Source organism: Ctenocephalides felis, unplaced genomic scaffold (genome assembly GCF_003426905.1).
Source record: "Ctenocephalides felis isolate EL2017-DRISC unplaced genomic scaffold, ASM342690v1 CF-g0.4_SCAFFOLD_01886, whole genome shotgun sequence".
NCBI lineage: Eukaryota > Metazoa > Arthropoda > Insecta > Siphonaptera > Pulicidae > Ctenocephalides > Ctenocephalides felis.
Genome location: NW_020538040.1, coordinates 121,458,657 through 121,482,218, shown reverse-complemented (window position 1 = coordinate 121,482,218; position 23,562 = coordinate 121,458,657). Strand labels below are relative to the sequence as shown.

The window sequence follows — 23,562 nt, the reverse complement described above, 5'->3', positions numbered from 1 at the left end:
AGTATTTTGTTAAAAATTGAACTTATGCAATACACATACACAAGTTTTACACTGTGTATGTGTATTACCGACCCAACTTAGCCGAGTATGATACATCAGCTAGATAAAGCGTTTGTTTATATATTATATACGACCTAATGGAACCCATTTATAAAAATTATTAGTCATCCACGTGCATTGTCCTCATATCTAATTCGTTATCAATGATTTTTAAACAAAATATACAATCGACACGTTATGATTCTCTATATTGTATATCTACCTATCAATCATTCGTATTTATTTATTACTTCATTATAACAAAAATTTACGCGTCAAATCATCGAGTGATATATAGTTTGATAATCAACGATAATATTGGTGGAGGATGATCTCTTTCTTATGCGTACGTTGCAGATTATTTATTTATTAGACAATGAAGAAATACAATATTTTTCTATAAGTCTTTGTGATGTGTTGATATCTAATGACAATTTTACAAGTACTAATTCATATCGACTAATAATGTTCTCAGATTATTTCTTTTTGACAATAGTTCCGACAAGTGTTTAATGAGAAAAGAGTTTTCGGCTTGTTATATTTGTACTAAAATTTGGTCCTCGCTATGAGATTAAACATTTGATACAAGTACTAATTCATATCGACTAATAATGTTCTCGGATTATTTCTTTTTGACAATAGTGCCGACAAGTGTTTAATGAGAAAAAAGTTTTTGGCTTGTTATATTTGTACTAAAATTTGGTCCTCGCTATGAGATTAAACATTTGATTGTTTATATTTTTTAAAAGCATATTTTAATAAACAAAATATAAGTTATTAATTGAATTTATTTTTTCCATAGATATATAATTCCATACGAGCCTATTAAATAAAAATGTAACATACAAGTTAATAAATAATTGTTTACTTGCACGTTTTTTTTGTATCTATCTATACCTATGTAATAAAATAATTAATATGTACTCATTTTAGAACAGTGATAATGTTAATATGTCAATATAACAACTGCGGTAAATAAAAATATTACTAGTAAATTTTTCATTGATAATACCGGTATTAATACCTGGATCCCGGTATTACAAATTTCAAATTTCGAATACCGGTATTCAGATTTTAGTACGGTATTGGAAGCCCTATATATATATATATATATATATATATATATATATATATATATATATTATAGAATTTTATGATATGAGTGGAACGAATATTAATTGTTTAATATGAACAAAAAAATTTAAAAGTACACTTGTGGATCATGCTAATATCAACAACCATAAGTTTGATTTTGACAATCCCCAAATTTTATTCCATGAGAAAGACTTATTTAAACGGAGCATGGCAGAATCAGTGTTAATAGTTCGGACTAACAATAGCATAAATCTAAGAACCGACACAAATATTTTACATGACACTTATATAAACATCATTAATAATTTATAAATTTTTTCATTTATCTTGTTCTTTTCAATAATTTGTTTGTTTTCTCATTTTTATCGATTTTTGTATGCGATAGCACTCCTTTTGTTTACATTATAATGATACCCATTCTGTCTCCATCTAGATAAGTACTTCAAATTTGTTTAGAATATTTCTGTAAGTGTTATATGTTTCTTTAGTACTGTGTCAAGCATTGCAAGGAATAGTTGGTGTTTTTTGTATATCAAAAATTAAATGAAATTTAAATAAATTATTAAAGAATGTGTAGTATATAAGTAACTGTTTTTGAAATTACACTGAAGATGAGACACACCATGGTCTCGAAACGTCTGTAATCATAAAATAAAGTTGTGTTAAACAAATCTGAGTGCTGTTTTGTTCATATTAAACAATTAATATATATATAATAATAAATATATATTTGTATGTAATTATATTGTATTATTGCCATGGGTAGGTATACGAGTTAACGCTTCGCCGCGTTTTAGTTTGAATTAATATGTGTATTAAATACACATACATATATAAAATATGTATTAGAATAAAATTTTATAGATAAATTAGTTATAATTTCATTTTAATAAAATAATAATAAATAAGACCCTCAGACAACTTAAAAAGATATTTATAATCAAATAAATAAAAAATACTTCAAATATAAATAATACCGTGCATGGAATTTCTCTGCTTTCACATTCACCTAAAATCCTATGTGGTTTTAAGACATCTGCCCAGCATTGTGGATCCGACCAGACAGTAAATGCTCCTCCAGAACAAATACTGCATCTCACTCTTAGCTTTCCGGCACGCAAACCACCACAGGTACCACAATGAACATAAAAGTGGGCTCTACTTCTTTCCCTATCTTTAATAAAAAAAAACTATAAGAATATATATTGATTAAAAAATGATAAATTATGACAACATCGACGAAGCAATATGTAATTATTTAAAACATTTTTAGAACAACCATAATTTTTATTAAATAATGGCGCATCAAATATGCAATAAATATAAAATTATAAAAAAAAATTCTTGCCTTCTTCGGATATGTTACTTCGTTCAAGTGACGTTAACTGCAAATCTACAAGTGTTTCGCATAATGGTTTGCTGCCTTCCTCAACAACTTCTTCTAACAAAGTACTGTGAGGCGAAGAAACAAATGCACGTTTCCTACATTTTACAGCATGAAGTATACTTTTGTTCCCCAAATCACATTCCTAGAATTATTGACATCCAATTACAAATAACTTATAAATATGCATATATATATATATATATATATATATATATATAATAAAATTGTTTCTTGGGCATCCATCCAGTAATTAAAAAACAGTTTTAATGAAAAATGTTTTTATTTATAGAGAACATACGTTTCGGGTCTGGATTTGACCCATCTTCAGTGCTACAATTAAATAATTCAGGGTTACAAATTAAAAACAATATAAAAAAATACATAATTAACAGACAAAAATAAGTAAAACAGTGTATATGAAAAGTATATATGAAAAACAACCATAAAATAAACAATGTAAAGAAACTCACCATACAAATAAACTTTGAAAAACAACACAAAAACATAAAATTGCACGAAAAATAAATAAAAGTGAAATAAAAAATTGATGAAACGTCGAGTTATGAAAATTTTTAAAAAAATTGTAAAATTAAAATGAATGATATATTTTATTATAAAAAAGCTTATTCCAAACGAACATGTTGTTAGTTTGGAAGTTGTATTACGAGTGTGTACGAGAGTAAAATGTGTGCGAACGTGTTTGCGGAAAATACTGGAAACTGTATCGTCATTGGTGAGAGAACGGGATAGAGAGAATTTTGGTGGTTCCATATTACGAAGATTTTCTCAACGATCATGCGCAGTAGGAACATAGTAAAAAATTTATACATGTGCAAGACATCCATAATCAAATCCCAAAAATATGTGAATGAAGAGAAAATTATTAGGAAAAAGTATAGATATTAACAGAAAAACGATAATAGTTATGGAACGATAAAAGTTACATAAAAAATTATAACATAACATATATATGTATATATAAACGCAAAACAATAAATGTAATATATGTATACACATACACATACACATATATGCATACACAAAAGAATATGTAGAATACATAAAAGAAATGTTAGGATGTATTGCGCATATTGAAAAAATTATTTGAAGCATCGCGGTAAATATTGCAAAGAGAAGCCGAATCAAATCGTTTGTTAATAGAAGGTAATATTTGTATGAAAATACTCTCAGCGAACTTCCTGCGTAAAATGTTAGATTCACGATGAATAACTCTTGGATTGGTGAAATTAAAAGAATGTTTAAATTTGGAGACATGCTCGGTGATCATGGTTTTATTTTGTTTTCTGTTCAAACTATTAAGTTCGTGTTGGCGCATTCTTTTTGAGAGAAATTGTGAAGTTTCTCCAACATAACAGCTTGAACAATCATTACAATCAATGACATATACGATGTTTGAAGTGCGGGAAATAGGGATAGGAGTTTTTAAATTAGTGTATAAGTCTGAGAGAGTGTGTCCAGTCGAACACACTAGCTTCAGACCAACGGATGAAAAAAGTTTTTTCCATGAGTGGAAAAGGCAGTCAATGTACGGTAATGAGATGAAGGAATTGAGAGATAGTGAATTTTCAGGAGGCTTCACAAGGTTTTGTGAAATGATACTATTTTGTTGTGATTGGGAGGTAAATGAGGAAGCTGTACGGAATTTATTACGAAGAAAGGGTAATCTATTATTTATTACTGAGCGTAAAAGTTGTAGTGGATAGGAATTATTTTGAAGGGTAGAATATATCAAATTAATATTTTTTTCCCAATGTGATGGATGAGAAAGAAGGATGGCATGATCTAGTAAGTTGATGATGGATGCAATCTTGGTAGATTTGGGGTGATAGGAATGGTAGTTTAAATAGCGTCCAGACCAAGTGGATTTTTGATACCAACATGTAGTGATAGAGTTGTTATTTATGAAAAGAGTAATATCTAAAAAATTAATGGAGTTGTTAATTGAGTCTCTAAGGTAAAACTAAGGTGTGAGTCAAAATTATTAAAAGAATTTAGGAAATTGGTTATGTTATAAGTAGGAATGCAAGTTAAAATGTCGTCAACGTAACGTTTGTAAAAAAGAGGTACATATGACAAGGTATTAAGAGTAGAGTTCTCTAGGAACTGCATACAAAGTTCAGCAAGAGGGGCACTCAAACTGGAACCCATTGGGGTGCCAAATTTTTGTTTAAAAAAGGAGTCGTTGAACGAAAAATAAGTATTGGAAATAATGAATTTAATACATTTCAGGAACCAAGAAAAATTGAAATCTGTGTGTTTGCTGATATCAGCCCATTTATGGTCTATGGCAGAGAGGATAAGGTCAGGTGAAATGTTAGTAAAGAGGGAAACAACATCTAAACTTATAAAGGAAAAATCAGATGGTACATTGAGGGAGTTAAGTTCGGGAATGAGTTCAAAAGAATTTTTGACAAAATGGGGAGAATTATGAGTGATATTGGACAAAATTGAACTAATAAATTTGGATAATTTGCAAAGAGGGGAATTTAAGTCAGCAACTATTGGTCGAAGGGGAAAGCCATCTTTGTGGATTTTGGGAAGACAATAAAGTTTTGGGGAAATGGGATTGTAAGTTTTTAATTGTAGAGAGAGAGGTTTGGGAATTTGTTGGTTTTCTATGAGTGAATCAATGAATTTCAAAGTATTCCGATTTATAAGGTCGGTGGGATCTGAATTTATAGGCTCGTAAGTGTTTATATCAGCTAGGAGGGACATGGATTTGGAAATATAGTCATCTTTGTTCATGATAACCGTCATGTTACCCTTATCTGCCCTGGTAACAACAATTTCTGGGTGTTGTTTGATAAAGGATTTGCAAAGGTGGATATCTTTGAGTAATTCTTTATGTTGATGAAAGTTAAAAATGTCAAATTTGAAAAATGAATTAAGTTGGTTGCAAAAAATAGATTTAATGCGGTTTTTTTCATTGATATCTTTTAAATTACGTAAACTATATTCTAAAGAGCTAAGTGTTTTGACAAAATTAAACGATTTTTTCTGTTGTGGAATGGAAAATTTGGGACCTAATGCTAAAATATTCAAAACATTGGATGGGATGTCTAAATCTGAAATGAAATGTTTTTAACCCATTTATTGATGATATCAGGGTTTATATTTAATTTGGATTCGTTAGACTTTTTCGAATAAAGGGTATTGAATTTTTTAATGAAGGATTTTTTTGACATATTAAAAGAATTATTGAATCTAGAGTTTTCGAAATCTAAAAAATTGTTAATGTCAATGTGATTATTAATAGTGGAAAATAAGGATTGGATGTTGTAATTTAGAGATTTATTTATGTTATCAATAGAGGTAATGCAATGTTTGATTTCTAGATTCAGCAACATAAAGGAGAAAGAAAGCTTTTTATTTTTAAAATAATTGGAATTTAGATGATCAAAGTTTGTTAATTTGAAATCAAAGGATTTTGGTAGGAGTTTTTCTTTACGACAACGAAGTAAAAAAGTTCTTTTGTTGGTGACGATAGCCAGTTTTGAGAAAAGGTTTGAAATAGTTTTAAATAAAATGAGTTTGGTAGGTCCATAGCAATGGAAAATGTTTTTTATTTCACTTTTATTTATTTTTCGTGCAATTTTATGTTTTTGTGTTGTTTTTCAAAGTTTATTTGTATGGTGAGTTTCTTTACATTGTTTATTTTATGGTTGTTTTTCATATATACTTTTCATATACACTGTTTTACTTATTTTTGTCTGTTAATTATGTATTTTTTTATATTGTTTTTAATTTGTAACCCTGAATTATTTAATTGTAGCACTGAAGATGGGTCAAATCCAGACCCGAAACGTATGTTCTCTATAAATAAAAACATTTTTCATTAAAACTGTTTTTTAATTACTGGATGGATGCCCAAGAAACAATTTTATTATATTATTTCACCATCTGAAGAAAAACCTCTCGCTTATATATATATATATATATATATATATTGTATGATTCTGAATTTGATGTTGACATATATATTAACAAAGTCTAATAATCGGGCATAACATCAATAAAAAACATAAATTTCTTTCAAAAATTTATTTTAAATCCATACGTTTCGGCTATAATCCTAGCCTTCATTCAGTGGAAACTAAAAATAAAATTAAAAACTAAAACAATTGAATTGGAGTGAAAATAAAAAATAAAATAGTAATTAGTACTTACAATTAGTAGATCTTAGTGTTAAATTGGAAAATTTTAATAATCCATGGTATTAGGATATGGTAATGCACTACACTATGTATTATAAACATTAACTTGAAATTACACAATATTTTCACAAAATACTGATTTGAAAAAATCACAAATAGATAGTGTGTTATTCGTAGACTGGTTGAAGATGTAATGGAGAAAGACATTTTTTAAAAAATATTTTTACCAAGATTCTAACATGTGTGGAACGAATTGCGAATCCTTTGCACGAACGCTTTTATTGTTTTGTAAGAAATATGGAAATGTTATCTAAATAGAAGAGATTTGTGTCGCACAGCGTGTTGAGTTCATTCCGTTTATTTATTGTCTTATTGTTATAAATAGTTAAAAAAGATCCCTCTTCTTGTTTTTGTTCGAATTTGTTCGAATTGTAGTATAGTCGGATTAGAAAAGTCCATATTGTGTTTTAAAGTGTATATATGGTCTGCAAGTACAGTTTTGAATTGTTTGGGGTTTTTTGAATTGTTTTTATGTTGTAACCGTTTATTGAGGTTCTCGCTAGTTTCTCCTATGTAAATTAAATTACAGTCTAAACAATTTATTTGATAGACGAGATTTCTGAGTCGTTCAATATTAAATGGGGTTTTTGTCTTGGTAAAAATAGTGCTAGTAGTTGTACTAAAATTGGTTACAAGTCGGAGTCCAGATTTATAAAAAAGTTTTTTCCAAGGAACATACAATTCTTTAATGTATGGCAAACATATTACACCAGAATGAGTTTCTGAGTCAGGTAAATCGTTGTGTACTGTGCAATTGTCCATTTTATTCAAAAGGTACGTTCGTCTGTTACTAGTTACGGAATTTATAAGTTTTAGGGGATAAGAGTTATCTGTTAGAATTTTTGTAATTAATTTGATGTTGTTGTCCCAAAATGTTTTGTCCGATAGAAGTATTGCGTGGTCAGTTAGATTTATTATAGTACCTATTTTCATTTTGAGTGGATGATAAGAAAAGTAATTAAGGTAGCGTCCAGAGTTAGTTGGTTTTTGGTACCAATTTGTTATTAGTTTGTTATCTGTAGTACGTATAAGTTTTATGTCTAAGAAACTTATCGAGTTCATTGTCTCCAATTCCACTGTAAATTTTAATTTTTTATTGACGTTGTTACATTGATCAATTATCATAGTGACATCATCACTAGGGATACAAGTGATAATGTCATCTACATAACGGTAATAAAAAATATGTTTATTGTAATTTTTAAAAATTGTATTTTCGAGAAGTTGTAAGGATATTTCTGCTAAAGATGACCCCAAAAATTTGATAATAGAAAGAGCCATTGAATTCAAAATAAGTATTAGAGACAATGAACTTAACAGTTTCCCTGAACCAGTGCAACGATAAAGAAGTCAACGGAGAAATTTCATTCCATCGGATTGTTATTGCGTCTAAAATAAGGTCTAGGGGTACATTAGTAAAAAGTGAGACTACGTCTAAGCTAATTAGTTTGTAGTTGTCTGGTATATAATTTATCTTGTGTTTTAAGTCAGTAACGAGTTCATAAGAATTTTTTATGTAGTGTGGTGATTGTTTTGTTATTGTAGTTAAAATGTTACTTATGTATTTTGAGAGTTTATATAGGGGGATATTAATGTCCGAAACTATTGGTCTAAAAGGTAAATTATTGTTGTGGACTTTGGGAAGGCCATAAAGTCTGGGAAAATATGGGTGTAAATTTTTCAGGTCAGAAGTTATCTCTTTTGTTAGTTGTTTGTTTGTTGTAAGTTTGTCTAAAAATTATGGCATTTATGTGATTTTTTCAATCACAGTTTGAAACTTTCGTATACTAACAAATTTAATAAACTATTACAAAATAAATTAGAAAATAACAAAATAATTTTAGATAAAAATATTATTGATAAGTGGTTAAAAAATTATTCTTCTATCGACATACCAGACAGACTATTGTACATATTCGCTTTAGGACCCAATTTTTCAGTTCCTGCTACTTGTCGTAATTTTAACTTTATTAAATTGCTTAGTAATTTAGAATATGGTTTACAACAAATTAAAGATCCGAAAACTAAAATTCACACTAGAAATCTTTTTTGTAAAAAATTTATCCAACATATTAATTCCTTTAATACTAAAAATACAACTTACGATAATATTCTTAGAGACCTTAAAGCATGCAAAATATTTCTCAAAAATCATCCAGATATAGTGGTCACTAAAGCGGATAAAGGCAACATCACTGTTATCATAGACAAACAAGACTATATAAATAAAATATCTGAATTATTACTTGACACTAATACTTACAAAATTACCAATAACGATCCAACTGACTATATAAACCGCACGTGCCATAAATTTTCAGACAAACTTACAACAAACAAACAACTAACAAAAGAGATAACTTCTGACCTGAAAAATTTACACCCATATTTTCCCAGACTTTATGGCCTTCCCAAAGTCCACAAAAATAATTTACCTTTTAGACCAATAGTTTCGGACATTAATACCCCCCTATATAAACTCTCAAAATACATAAGTAACATTTTAACTACAATAACAAAACAATCACCACACTACATAAAAAATTCTTATGAACTCGTTACTGACTTAAAACACAAGATAAATTATATACCAGACAACTACAAACTAATTAGCTTAGACGTAGTCTCACTTTTTACTAATGTACCCCTAGACCTTATTTTAGACGCAATAACAATCCGATAGAATGAAATTTCTCCGTTGACTTCTTTATCGTTGCACTGGTTCAGGGAAACTGTTAAGTTCATTGTCTCTAATACTTATTTTGAATTCAATGGCTCTTTCTATTATCAAATTTTTGGGGCGCCAATGGGGTCCCCAGCAAGTCCATCTTTAGCAGATGTATCCTTACAACTTCTCGAAAATACAATTTTTAAAAATTACAATAAACATATTTTTTATTACCGTTATGTAGATGACATTATCACTTGTATCCCTAGTGATGATGTCACTATGATAATTGATCAATTTAACAACGTCAATAAAAAATTAAAATTTACAGTGGAATTGGAGACAATGAACTCGATAAGTTTTTTAGACATAAAACTTATACGTACTACAGATAACAAACTAATAACAAATTGGTACCAAAAACCAACTAACTCTGGACGCTACCTTAATTACTTTTCTTATCATCCACTCAAAATGAAAATAGGTACTATAATAAATCTAACTGACCACGCAATACTTCTATCGGACAAAACATTTTGGGACAACAACATCAAATTAATTACAAAAATTCTAACAGATAACTCTTATCCCCTAAAACTTATAAATTCCGTAACTAGTAACAGACGAACGTACCTTTTGAATAAAATGGACAATTGCACAGTACACAACGATTTACCTGACTCAGAAACTCATTCTGGTGTAATATGTTTGCCATACATTAAAGAATTGTATGTTCCTTGGAAAAAACTTTTTCATAAATCTGGACTTCGACTTGTAACCAATTTTAGTACAACTACTAGCACTATTTTTACCAAGACAAAAACCCCATTTAATATTGAACGACTCAGAAATCTCGTCTATCAAATAAATTGTTTAGACTGTAATTTAATTTACATAGGAGAAACTAGCCAGAACCTCAATAAACGGTTACAACAACATAAAAACAATTCAAAAAACCCAAAACAATTCAAAACTGTACTTGCAGACCATATATACACTTTAAAACACAATATGGACTTTTCTAATCCGACTATACTACAATTCGAACAAAATTTATTTAAACGAAGAATTATAGAGGGATCTTTTTTAACTATTTATAACAATAAGACAATAAATAAACGGAATGAACTCAACACGCTGTGCGACACAAATCTCTTCTATTTAGATAACATTTCCAAATTTCTTACAAAACAATAAAAGCGTTCGTGCAAAGGATTCGCAATTCGTTCCACACATGTTAGAATCTTGGTAAAAATATTTTTTAAAAAATGTCTTTCTCCATTACATCTTCAACCAGTCTACGAATAACACACTATCCATTTGTGATTTTTTCAAATCAGTATTTTGTGAAAATATTGTGTAATTTCAAGTTAATGTTTATAATACATAGTGTAGTGCATTACCATATCCTAATACCATGGATTATTAAAATTTTCCAATTTAACACTAAGATCTACTAATTGTAAGTACTAATTACTATTTTATTTTTTCTTTTCACTCCAATTCAATTGTTTTAGTTTTTAATTTTATTTTTAGTTTCCACTGAATGAAGGCTAGGATTATAGCCGAAACGTATGGATTTAAAATAAATTTTTGAAAGAAATTCATGTTTTTTATTGATGTTATGCCCGATTATTAGACTTTATTAATATATATATATATATATATATATATATATATATATGCAGTGGCGTTGTGCTAATATTTTTTTTATAGGAACGCTAAAATTAAAAAAAACGGTTCTCATGTTTGTACCGGAAAACAAAAATCATTACAAAATCCATTTTTCGCATATATATGTATGTTTATCACATATAATAGAAACATTTAATAAAAATTAGTTAAATTATAAAATTCACTTATAAAATGATTTTCTGTGTGTAGCGAATTTTTTTTAATTTCTTTTAACGCGTTCCGGCCCAAAAATAATTTGCCGGAACGACGGCACCACTGTATATACGAGGTCTGTTCAAAAAGTTTTCGTAATTTTCGTTTTTTCAAAAAAATATTTATTTATTCGTCTACATTAATGTGGTTCCCTTCAAAGTAGTCCCCCCCAGATATAATACACTTATGCCAGCGTTTTTTCCAATTTTCGAAGCACCCTTGATATTCACTTTTTGATATGTCCTTGAGCACTCTCGGCGATTTTCTTCAATCGAGGAAAACCGCCGTCCTTTCATGGGTCTCTTCAACTTTGGGAATAGGAAAAAGTCATACGGAGCCATATCTGGTGAATTTTTGCACTTTGCAACACTTTATTTCATTTTTTACGCAAAATTTAATACAAATTCTTTGACTTTTTCAATTCTTCCATTGTAAAAATCGCCGAGCTCAGAAGAACACGTCGAACCTTAGCGACTACCACAGACAAAGTAAACAGTGAATATAGCTGAAAATTTCATCATACTTTAGGGGCATGTATACCAACACAATAAAAAAAAATTTTGACAATCAGACACTCCAGACCCGCGAAATTTAATTATTAGTAATTCCGGGTACTTTTTGAACAGACCATGTATATATATATATATATATATATATATATATGTGTGTGTGTGTGTGCGTGTATATAAATATACTAGCTGGAACGTCAAAAGTTGTTTAGCCATAAAAAACAATCCTAGAAAATAACTGATTGTGAATGTAGAAGTGTGTAGCATATAAGTGAAAGAAGCAGGTAACACAAATTAAATGGATGATTTACCCACTGTGACGCATGCCTCATATAATTCCTGGCCATATTAATATTCTTTGCAAGTACTAGACTATTATAAAACGGCTATTTATATAAATTAAATTGGTACATTTAGATATTCAAAGTTTTTATATATATATCACAATCGCGCAATTTATTAATGCGTTAATTTTTGAATTACGAATCAAAATCCGAACACTCAATTTTGAATTGTTGTGGCATGCCTACCGTGTATCGAGGAAAATTTCAAAAATTTCATTGTAAAATTTACAACTTTGCCATAGATTTGTATGGTACCCAGTTCCTTCTCAAAAACTAATAAACCTTCAGATTTTAATATTTTTGCTTTTTCTGCAAGCCTTTTATGAACAATTTACAGTGTGCACATAGGAAAATATTTGTACAATGGGATAAACCTGCGAATCAGATTATGTGAAAAACGAACGATACGTCGACGCATATAGTTTTATCGATGGTGACCTTTGCGTTGCCAATATGTAAACATTGTTTTAAAAATTTCAAATTCGGCAAGAATTCCTTTCTAGCGAGAATCTTTCTGAAATCTGAAAACAGTCGCTGGAAAACAGATCTAGAGGATATAGTGAGGTTGAAACCAATTAGTAGTCTATTTCGTGTTTTTGTCACTGTTTTCACGGATTTGTTACTTCGTGCGTTGTTCTAGTAAATCGGAACTTTTTTTCTCGTTTTCCTTGTTTTTCCGATTTCGATCTTCAAATGCTCCAATACCATTATACAATAGTCACTGATGATGGTCTGGCCTAATTCATTGTTTAGTGATGTTCACTAATCTATTTAATAGTTTTTCTGAATATCGTTATACATTGACATTATTTTATATTGAAAAACACACTGAAGTAGAATTATTTTTGTAAAGCGAATTATATTCTAAGAGCTCACGAACCATCCGACTAACCCAGCGGTTTCCAAGCGGTTATCGTTAAAAAAAATATATTAAAAATGTGAACTTTATACGCGGTTTTGAAATAATATCTCACCTTTTCCACAAGTTCTGGATTAGCACGAATATTTCGAAACTAAAAATTGGCCAAATCCGTTCAGCCATTTTAGAGCCTTACCATGCCTAACGTAATACCGAGATCCATTTATATATATATATATATATATATATATATATATATATATATATGTATGTATGTATGTATGTACATTTTATGTAGCTAAAAATATATGAGTTATTTATTGTTTTGAACTGACAAACTTGATTTCATGAAAATCTTTATTGAAAATATTACTCGTTAAATTGTGATAAATAATAATTAGGAATATAATATTAATATAAAGAAATATAAATCAAATTGTAAAGGAAACTCTTTTATTAGCTTGTGTAAGATTGGAATTTTATTTGATTTTTTCTTCATTTTCTTGAGTAATGAATGCTGGTTTCAGTCTGCCTGTTGAGAAGTATTTTTCACTTTTAAATCTATTAGTAGCTTAAATATTTTATCGATAGATCTATTAATAAATTTGTAGGAACCTTTGTATGGTGCTTAGCAAGCCTTAAAGTGGTTCCATAAATTATTTTTGCAGGTGGTGCAATTTGAAGAGAACAAAATGTTATACCTAGGACACCATGTTGATATGAGAGCTGTTTTTAAAGTTCTATAATATCGTTCAATAATTCCATTGCATTGAGGATGGTAAGCTGTAGTCCTGATTTTTTTGGCCTCAATTGTATTCGTCATGAACTCAAAAATTAGAATGTGAATAGGAGAAAGATGATTATGTTTGCCTTTGATATAAAATACATTCTCAAATCAAGATAGTAACATTTATTGATACCGGGCCAGGCATACCTTCTCCATAATTCTTTAGTTGTTTTGACACTTGGATGAGTAATTCCGTGAATTATGTTAAATGCGATTCTGCGGAGACTTTGCGAAATATAAGGCTTAATAAATTAGATTTGACATTGCAATATATAGAATGGGAATCTAAAGTTAGCTTGTGCAGATCAAGTGACGTGTTTTCTTTAGCAATTAGGTTCTGTAACTTAACATCCAATTCTTGATGTGTTGCAATATTTTCAGAAAAGGGTTTTGTCAGCATTTGGATTGAGTTGATTCCAGTGAGGGTTTTGAGAACTATTGTATCTTCTCCTTTGTAATAAATTAGATCTAAAATTGAGAGAAGTATTCTAGTTGCTTTTGTTGCCAGTCACGCCTCTTTTAATTTTTGCATAAAAGTGTATGTAATAAGTTTATGATCAGTTTTTATGGTGAAATGTCACCCTTCAAGTAGGTATTCAAAATACTTGATCTAACAGGGAAACCCTTAGGTTTACTCTTCTGGAATTTTGATGAAACTTCGCATGGTGATAGAGTTGATAGTGAAACCGAACCTTATAAAATATTATAGGCCTATGAGAAGTACTTTAATTATAAAAATTAAATATAAAAATATGTATAATATATGTATTTATAGATTTGTTTAAAAAAAATCAATTTTTGTTCGCAAAAAAAACAGTTTTTCTCAGTCGCAGTTAGTGTTAGAACGATAGTATCGATACTAAGTAAGTATCGATACTTTGACTTCGTTACTGAGTACTTTTGGAATCGATACTTCAGGCCGTTTCTTTTGGCGGTATCGATACTTTGCGCCGACTCTACTCAAAAAGTATCGGCTATATTTTTTGACCCCACCAAATGTTCGACCGCATTTTATGACCACCACTCATTCTCTTTTATCACGGCGGCACCGCTCTTCATAGATAACGAACGAAACAAGCGATAAGTCGAGTGCGATATGGTTTTTGTTAAAGAAAATGTTTATGAATGCCCCCAGTTCGAAGCCACTGATTAACAATAAATAAAAGAATTAGAGTTTAAGATTACGTATTTCGATAATATAATTTCTGTTACCCCTGAGAACATATGTTTATCAACGATAATAAATTTTGTATATTGTATGCAAAAATCTTGTTAATCTGGTCACGCAACCAACTTTGGTTAAATAATTTATTAAAACATTCCATTTCCGATTCTAATTTTTAAAGCCGAAATTTAATATGAATTTTCCATTTAAATTTAATTTTTAACATACAACTATTATATGTAATAGGATGATAGTAAAATAATTCTAAAGATTTCTTAACACAATTATTTCTTATGCCTATTGTTAGTTTCAAATATCATTCATAATAAGTATTATAACTAACGCGATTGAATAAAAGCCTAGTTTACATCTAGGTTGAATGCTTCGAAAGATACCATACCCTACAATATTATAAAATTTATTTTTTATATTGCGTATTTAATGATAATAAATTTAATTATGGTAATGTTAAATTTTATTTTGTTTCTCTGTCTATTCTCAATATTTATTAGTTTTGTAAGCCTTCATTATATATTATACGCGGTGTTAAATTTTTTTATATAGTTTTTATTCTGATTATAATTGTATATTTTTTGTAATTAATTTGAATAAAAAAATGTGCAATAACTATTTCAAAACATTATAACGTAATTTTATTTAAAAGTCGCTACTTTTTTATAAAAAAATAAATACTAATTTATAGTCATTGAGTATTTCTATTAAAATTATTCTATTTTCGTTTCTATATTCAAAATTTGATACTTTTGTTGAAAATAAGTACTAATTTATATTCATTAAGTATTTCTATTAAAGTTATATTTTCAATTCTAAATTAATGTCGTTCAATAAAACCATTGAATACTTCTATTGAAAGTCGTCACTTTCGTAGATAGGTAATTATTTTTAATCGTCAAATATTTCTGGTGAATCACAATTTAATTCAAAACAATGATACTTTTGCAACTTCATAAAATAATATAATACTATTTTTTATAATATTATACTATTTTTTAATTAATGAGTATTTTTCTTTTTGATATAAATTAGCCTATACTAAATTCATAAATGAATACTTTCGTCACAAAACGATACTATTTTATAATTAATGAGTATTTTTCTTTTTGATATAAATTAGCCGACACTATTGTTATAAATGAATACTTTCGTCACAAAACGATACCATTTCATAATTGTTGAGTATTTTTCTTTTTGATATAAATTAGCCGATACTAAATTCATAAATGAATACTGTCGTCACAAAACAATACTATTTTTTAATTATTGAGTATTATTCTTTTTTATATAAATTAGCCGACACTATTATTATAAATGAATACTTTCGTCAGAAAACGATACTATTTTTTAATTAATGAGCATTTTTCTTTTTGATATAAATCGAATTTGGAAGTTTCGAAAAATTATTGTTTTAAACTTCTCAAAATATTGAAAATGATGCTGATTTAACAGCATCAAATACAGGCAATAGAACTTATCATAATATTATAATTCAATCTGTAGAGGGTTTGAGATCTTTCTTGTACTTATATTTGATGACTGAGTAGTTCCGATACTTTTGCCACGATTCTTTTTTGGTATCGATATTTTGTTTCGATTCTATTTTAAATACTCGGTATCGATACTTCTAACACTAGTTGCAATTAAGAATCTTGAGAAAAGTCTGATTGGGTGCCAAGTTGCTTCATCTTCTTGCTCCAATGTTACTCCCAATAACAGATGTGGATGTGTCAGTAATTAGGCAAATGTTTGCTAAAACGGCTGTATATTTTAAAATCAAGAAAATTGACTTCGAGTTTTCCCAAGAAACATTTATCAACTTTAACTAATAAAGAATATTCTTAAAGTTCTTCAAATACCATTTTCAGATGTAGATTATGGTCAACAATATCTTTACACTTAATCAGGATCACATCAATATAGGTAATAAAACAAAACTAAAATCTTTGAAAATAAAATTTATGTACTTTTGGAAGGTTTGAGTTGCATTTTTCAGACTAAACAGCATGCATGTGTATTCAAATAATCGCCAGGTAGTGATTTTTGCTGTTTTCTGTATATCATCTTTATGCATATGTACCTGGTGATAAGCCTTCGCCAAATCTATGGTAAAGAAAATAGTTTTATCATGCAGAGTTGGAAAATGAATGCATGAATAAAAGATGAGGAATATCTATCAGGGGTTGTGTACACATTAAGTTTCCTGTAGTCTCCACACATTCTGTATGTACCATTTTTCTTGGGTACCATATACAATTGCCCATATGGGCAATGCAAACTTCTTAGCTGGAAGGATTGAAATGATTGATCCAAAATCTATTGAAAATTTATTTATTTATTATAAAACTTGTGTGTTAGTAAATTATTTATTATAACTATGTGAGGTCTTATGTGCAGTGGGGGACGTTCAGTCCAGAGCATAAGAATAATATCTTGGCTTATGCCTCTTTTGCCAAAATCTCTTATTTTATTTATTTTATTTCTCGTAGGTGCTGGGATGGTTTTCTGTCATCCGCCATAAGCCAGAGGGTATTAGCATCTAAGGCTCGAAAAACTGTTCTGTTTAATATCATCTGATCTGATTTTGGAGATCTGGAGCTCAGACTCCAAGATTAAAAACCATATATCAAGTGTATCCTATGTGAATGGCGTTAAACGATCCTTGTTTAAATAGAATATATTTATGGCTTGTTCGTTTCTGACCTCATTGCAATCGTTATTGGGAGCAAGGGTTCCAGTATTGAAGCTATTGGTTAAAATAACAATCAATTAGTGATCATGGGAGGACATACTTGGCATTGTTACCTTGTTTTCGTTTTTTTTTTTAATTTTTTTAATTTCTTAATAACAATCACAACATTTATTACATTCTATGAGTTATTTTAATTTACATTAATTATATATAATTATAAATACAATAGGCCATAAGATTTTAAGTGTTCTTAATTCTGGTGTAAAGAACAGCGGACCAATGAGTGAATAGAAATAGGGTAATTTTCTAATTTGTAATGATGATTGGTGGATCATGTTTTTATAAAGTCTTTAATATGTAGCATATTGAGATCATCATGTAGAGATTTTTGCTCACGTACCAGGATGCACCTGTCATCAATCTGAGTAGTTTTGGGGCTAGACCAGCCCCAAAGGTTGTATTCCATATGACCAGATAAAAATTATTTTCATTTTAAAGTCAAGATTTTGTTTTTATGTGCTAATTTTGAATTATGTCCTTTAAGCCTATAAAGTTCTCTAACTCTGGATTTGATTAATTTGATTTTTGTTGTGATGTGGTGTTAGTTTGCGGTCTAGATGCATACCTAGGTATACACAATCAGTATTTGGTTTCTTCATTGACATCAATACAACCAATCATGGATAGTTTAGCTAAAACATCAGGGTTTTCGTGACTCTCAAATAATAAGCAGTTTTACTTTCTCCGTACCACTCATTATCTGCATAATATTAATTTTATCTTAAACCACTTGTTCACACTAAAATTTCAACCTGTTAAAGTTTTGTTTGACCTTTACTTGTAAAACAGTTTAACCCTTTCAGCACAAAATATCTCATCATCAAAAAATTGTCTTCGAATATTTGACAACACAGATGTCAAATAGTTTGTTAATAAGCGGCATATCACTGTAAGAACAGTTATAATATCCATCTTTTTTATACAGAATTTTATATGCAAACCAATTTTCATAGTGTAATTACATAAAAAACGATGGGTTAATATATGTCGAGTCATATTAAGAGATTCTACTGTATTAGTAGTGTAATCGAATATATGTATATAATATATATATATATATATATATATATATATATATATAACATATATACATTTTGAAATTTAAGCAAACAATATTGAAAAATGTAAAAAATATATAGTTACAAAATAATTTTAAATTAAACGCATTCAAACATATTAGCGATATTTATTTGATGATTTTGATGCCCAGTAGAAAATAGATTACAGACCAAAATACCAAAATAATGTCAGAAATGCAACTAATATAAATATTTAAATTATTATATATATATATATATATATATATATATATATATATGATTTAGTAGTTAATTTTGATGTTGAAATATATGAGTGAGTTCACTTTTGCCTCGGGATATGTAGAGATAACATAGCCTCTGGCCTGTGCAAAAATACCTAAAAATTTTTTTCCACAGTTTTGCAAAACAAAACTCTCATTATTTTTCTTACTAAAAAAATTCATGATTATCGACTGGTTAGTTGTATCAATGTTAGTGCAAAATTCTGTGATGTGTACACATTTTTAGATATAAAATACTATGTTCAATATCCACTGATGATGACATTGAATTGAATGTCGAAACGTTTGGAAGTAAAGATTATTTTATAAATCTTTGCCTTTTCTTTGTTTGATGTATCGCCCTTAAGAACTCACTCATATATATATATATATATATATATATATACACCTAAGTCTGTTTTTACACGGAGATTGGTTCCAGAAGAAGCCGTGTAAAAAAAAAACGTGTAAAAAAAGACATTGGTCTTATACAAAAATGGGTGATTTGTTCCTAATCTCTAAAACCTATTAAAATTGGTGAAAAACAGGAATTTTTAAGAACAAGAATTAAATTAGTGCTATTCACATTTGCTTTGACCAGTAAAAATTGTTTGTACGCGCTAAAGGGGAATTCACTTAAATCTTTAAGCTAGTGTTCGCAAACTATCGATACTATCGATGGTTTCAGACTTTTTTCTTTCATAAATACTTTTTTGTGATATGAACATACTTTGCAAAAATTTAATTTGACAAAAAAAATTTAAGTACATAAAATTTCAAATCGTGCTAAATGGAATAAATTCGAGTAAAAAAATTAAAAATATTCAATTTTCAAACCGTGTTATATCAAAACCGTGTACAAAAAGACCGTGTAAAAACAGACTTAGGTGTATATATATATATATATATATATATATATATATATATATATATATATATATATATGGACAATTTGCTAAAAATGCACAGCATGAGACAACACAAATTTTGTGAAATTTACCAAACACAAATAATTATAATCAATACCTCAATTACTATAGAGTCGCCAAGTTCTTTTCCGGCAAATATAATTTTTAATTCTTCTGGTTGCAATCCTAATTGGGGGGCTACAAACTCTTTAACATTTTTTATATCCCATTTCGGATCCAAATCCACCGAAATTGTATTTCCCGTATTGGTTTTCACATAAATACTGAGGGAATTAGCAATAGTCTTTCTACCAAAAGAGAGTAGTTGTAGCATATTGTGTAGAAATCTTTTCAGAAAATTTATAAAAAAACTCATCCTACAAAGAATTTTGAAGGTTATGTTATGATGTATAAACTTTCAGTTTTGTCAAGTATCATTGCTATGCGAAGCTATAAGCGAAACTCGGGGTGACCAACAGCAAACGCATGAAGCACATTGAGCACGTGTATATGATGTGTATGTATATGCTGGTTTTGAAAATTAAAAAAAATATTTTTTTTTTATAACAGCAGTGTTGTTGTAACTTATTATTATTGTTTTCAGTTTACAGTTTTACACTAAGTTACTTCCTTATAAGTTAGTTTTAATTAGTTCTATTTTTTATTTTTTCTCTAAACTTTTTTGGCATGGCTGCTGTCAAAATAAGTGTCGCAGCTGGTCGCAGCTGTCGTAACGTAACCTCAAATTCTCTTTTTGACATTGCTGTCAAAGTTTTAGCACAAGACAAAAAATGAATAATATATTCCAGGGGCAATAAATTTAGGGTTACTAAAATTAGCTTGATTAGGTATAATTATGCAGGAAGCCAAATACTGCTACATTTAAAACCTTTCATATTAATTATATCAACCCTAAGTATGATGTACAATAGAATACCATGATGATTTTTTTTAACGTTTTTTTTATCAGTCCCATACTATTATGCAATATAATTGTTGGAAACTTTTTAAATGTTGTTGACGACAAATGATTGAATGTCAAAATACAATGTTTGTCAGAATAGGTGCATTATTTGAAGTCAGTACTGTTATAATCTTTAGCAGTAGTTGTTAAGAATTCGTAAAATATGATCGTTAACATGTCCCAATAGTGTAAAACGAACTATTTTTTGTAATGGTCGTCTGTTACGCCAGACTAGAGTGTCGCCGGACTATGCATGTCGTTCACAGTTCAAGTACTAAATGCATTAATAACCTAAGATATTTTTAATTTTGATGTAATTTATTTGTCTAGACTGTCTATATCCGCGTTGATGATTTTATTTAAGGGTCTGCAAAATGCCTTCAGATAATTTCAAGGAATCATCCTTCTCAGATATATTAAGTCCAAGAAATCATCCCTTGTAGATGTACAAATTAATGTAACCCGCCTCTTAAAAGCGGGGCTAATATTGTTAATCTTAATTTTTAATAATTTTTATTTAGTATAAGTTCAGAGCTCAGCATAGACACACTAACTATCTGATGCCATTATATTCACCATATTTATATAATAAATATATTAATATCAAACGTCGCCTTTTACTTAAATAATCACCGATCACATCAGTAGTTCAATTATAGAACAAATTTTTAAAAGTGTAGTGGTTAGGAGAAGTAGAACGACAAACACCCAGTTAGACGTCAAAGTAAATTTTAAGCTTCGCGCCTTAACATTTGGTCCAAACGAACCTGATATTTATCATTTGGACTTTTATAACTTTCCAAAGGACACAAATAATTAATGTTAATAATTTTAAGTGATCTTTTGGACGTTCAAGTAAATTAATCAACCAGCAACATACAGTCCACTAAAATAATAATTAGTGATTTAATAATTCAAGTGATTAGTTTATAAAATCACAAATAAAATTAATACATTCAAGTGAGTTATTATTAAATTAAGATCAAATTAATAGAATGAGAATGATTAAATCTAATAATACGACAAATAAATGAATAAAATTCAGTGATTAAATTTAATAAAATCACAAATCAAATTACTAAATTCTAAAGAATAATAGTATTCCAATTATAAAATTTAGTTAATAATAAATCAAATTATTAGGTAAAATAAAAAAAGTTAAACAACAAGTGTTAACACCGTGAGGACCAGTGTACCCATACTTGTTTATCTATGGTGAGGACAAGCAAAACCGAACGGAACAGCTGAGATTCTACGCAGCCAACAACGAAGGTACAGCGGGACAGCAAAAAAGGTCAGTTCAAGTACATCCCTCAATTATTCCTTTATTGCTTAAATACATCCTTCTTTATATAAGTTGTTTTGATCTGTGCAAAAAATGGACCAATATATGTTCGACCCCATTAACTTTAGAAGGCCAATTTACGCATGCCCGCGGTTCACCCCCTGAGACCCCTCATGCGGGGCTTTTCAAAATTTAACCCTTATCTTTAGGTCAATGCACGAGAAATCAGAATTCATTTTATATGTATGGTTTCATGAGACAAGTATATTATTTTGATCGTTAAAATTTCAAAATCATAAGTGCCTAAGTGACCTTTAAATCGACCCGCCCTAATATATATATATATATATATATATATATATTAATTTGGAAATATGAACAAACAACACTCTTTTTTGCACTAATTTATTAAATAATAATTTTCACAAATTTTGACTAGGTTTGTATGTATGTGAGTATACTCGTATGTAGGTGTTTTATATATATATAGGTGTGTGTCTGTGTGATGTGTATATTTGTATGTGTTTTTTTTTTTTTTTTTTTTTTTTTTTTTTTTTTTTTATAGAGGTGCGAAAAAAAATCTTCATAAGACACCGCCATCGTTGATACTCCGCTGTCCATCCTACAGCAGACAAAGATGGACGGCCGTGTGGAGATTTTTACCCACTAAAAAAAAACACTCCTCTCCCCTCTCCCCGCAGATGGTACGGGGAGGACTGGATTGGAACCGCGTTAGCATTACATCAATCCAGTCCGTGCTGCGCCTTGCGACGCCTGTTTACGACTACTGGTCCCTTTCTCCGGTTTTAGCCTTCAAAAGATGCTGTGCATAAGCTGCTACAGCTGACCAGTTTTCTTCTTGTTTCATCATGTAGGTCACAAGACTTGAGGGGGTGAGCCTGGTGCCTATAATGTGCTCGGCGTTGTTTCGATAATCCTTCCACCTAGGACATTCAAAGAACGTGTGCTCAGCGTCGTCTATTTTATATGGACAGTATTTGCACATTGGCGTGCTATGCAATCCCATCTTAAAAAGATAGGCATTGAACTGTCCATGTCCTGTCAGTAGCTGGGTTAGAAAGAAATCTGTGTCCCCGTATTGTCGAGAGAGCCAGACGCTAATGTCCGGAATCAGACGCGCCGTCCATCTGCCCGTCTCTCCTGACGTCCACCGATTTTGCCACTCTTGTATCGTTTCATTTTTAATTCTCGACCTTGTTTCTCTGGAATCGTCACCACCTAATTTAGCGTCGTAGAGTTTCACTCTCTCGAAAGCTAGCAAGTCAATCGGTGTGGCTCCTGCTATTACCAGCACGGCTGCTTCTGAGACTGTGCGATAGGCACAGGTAACTCTCAGAGCTCC

General features: G+C 29.5%; 1 protein-coding gene across 1 annotated transcript in view; it reads right to left on the bottom strand.

Moving 5' to 3' along the window:
- The window catches only part of LOC113376637 (E3 ubiquitin-protein ligase parkin), a 51,015-nt gene extending 30,622 nt beyond the window's left edge, over positions 1-20,393 (bottom strand). Inside the window, exons 1-3 of the mRNA XM_026616633.1 lie at positions 20,069-20,393; positions 2,483-2,663; positions 2,112-2,308 (exon numbers count right to left, since the gene is read on the bottom strand). Of these exons, the coding sequence (XP_026472418.1) occupies positions 2,112-2,308; positions 2,483-2,663; positions 20,069-20,326 (636 nt within the window). The 5' untranslated portion in view covers positions 20,327-20,393. The remainder of the gene's footprint in view (positions 1-2,111; positions 2,309-2,482; positions 2,664-20,068) is intronic.
- Positions 20,394-23,562: the final 3,169 nt, after the last annotated feature.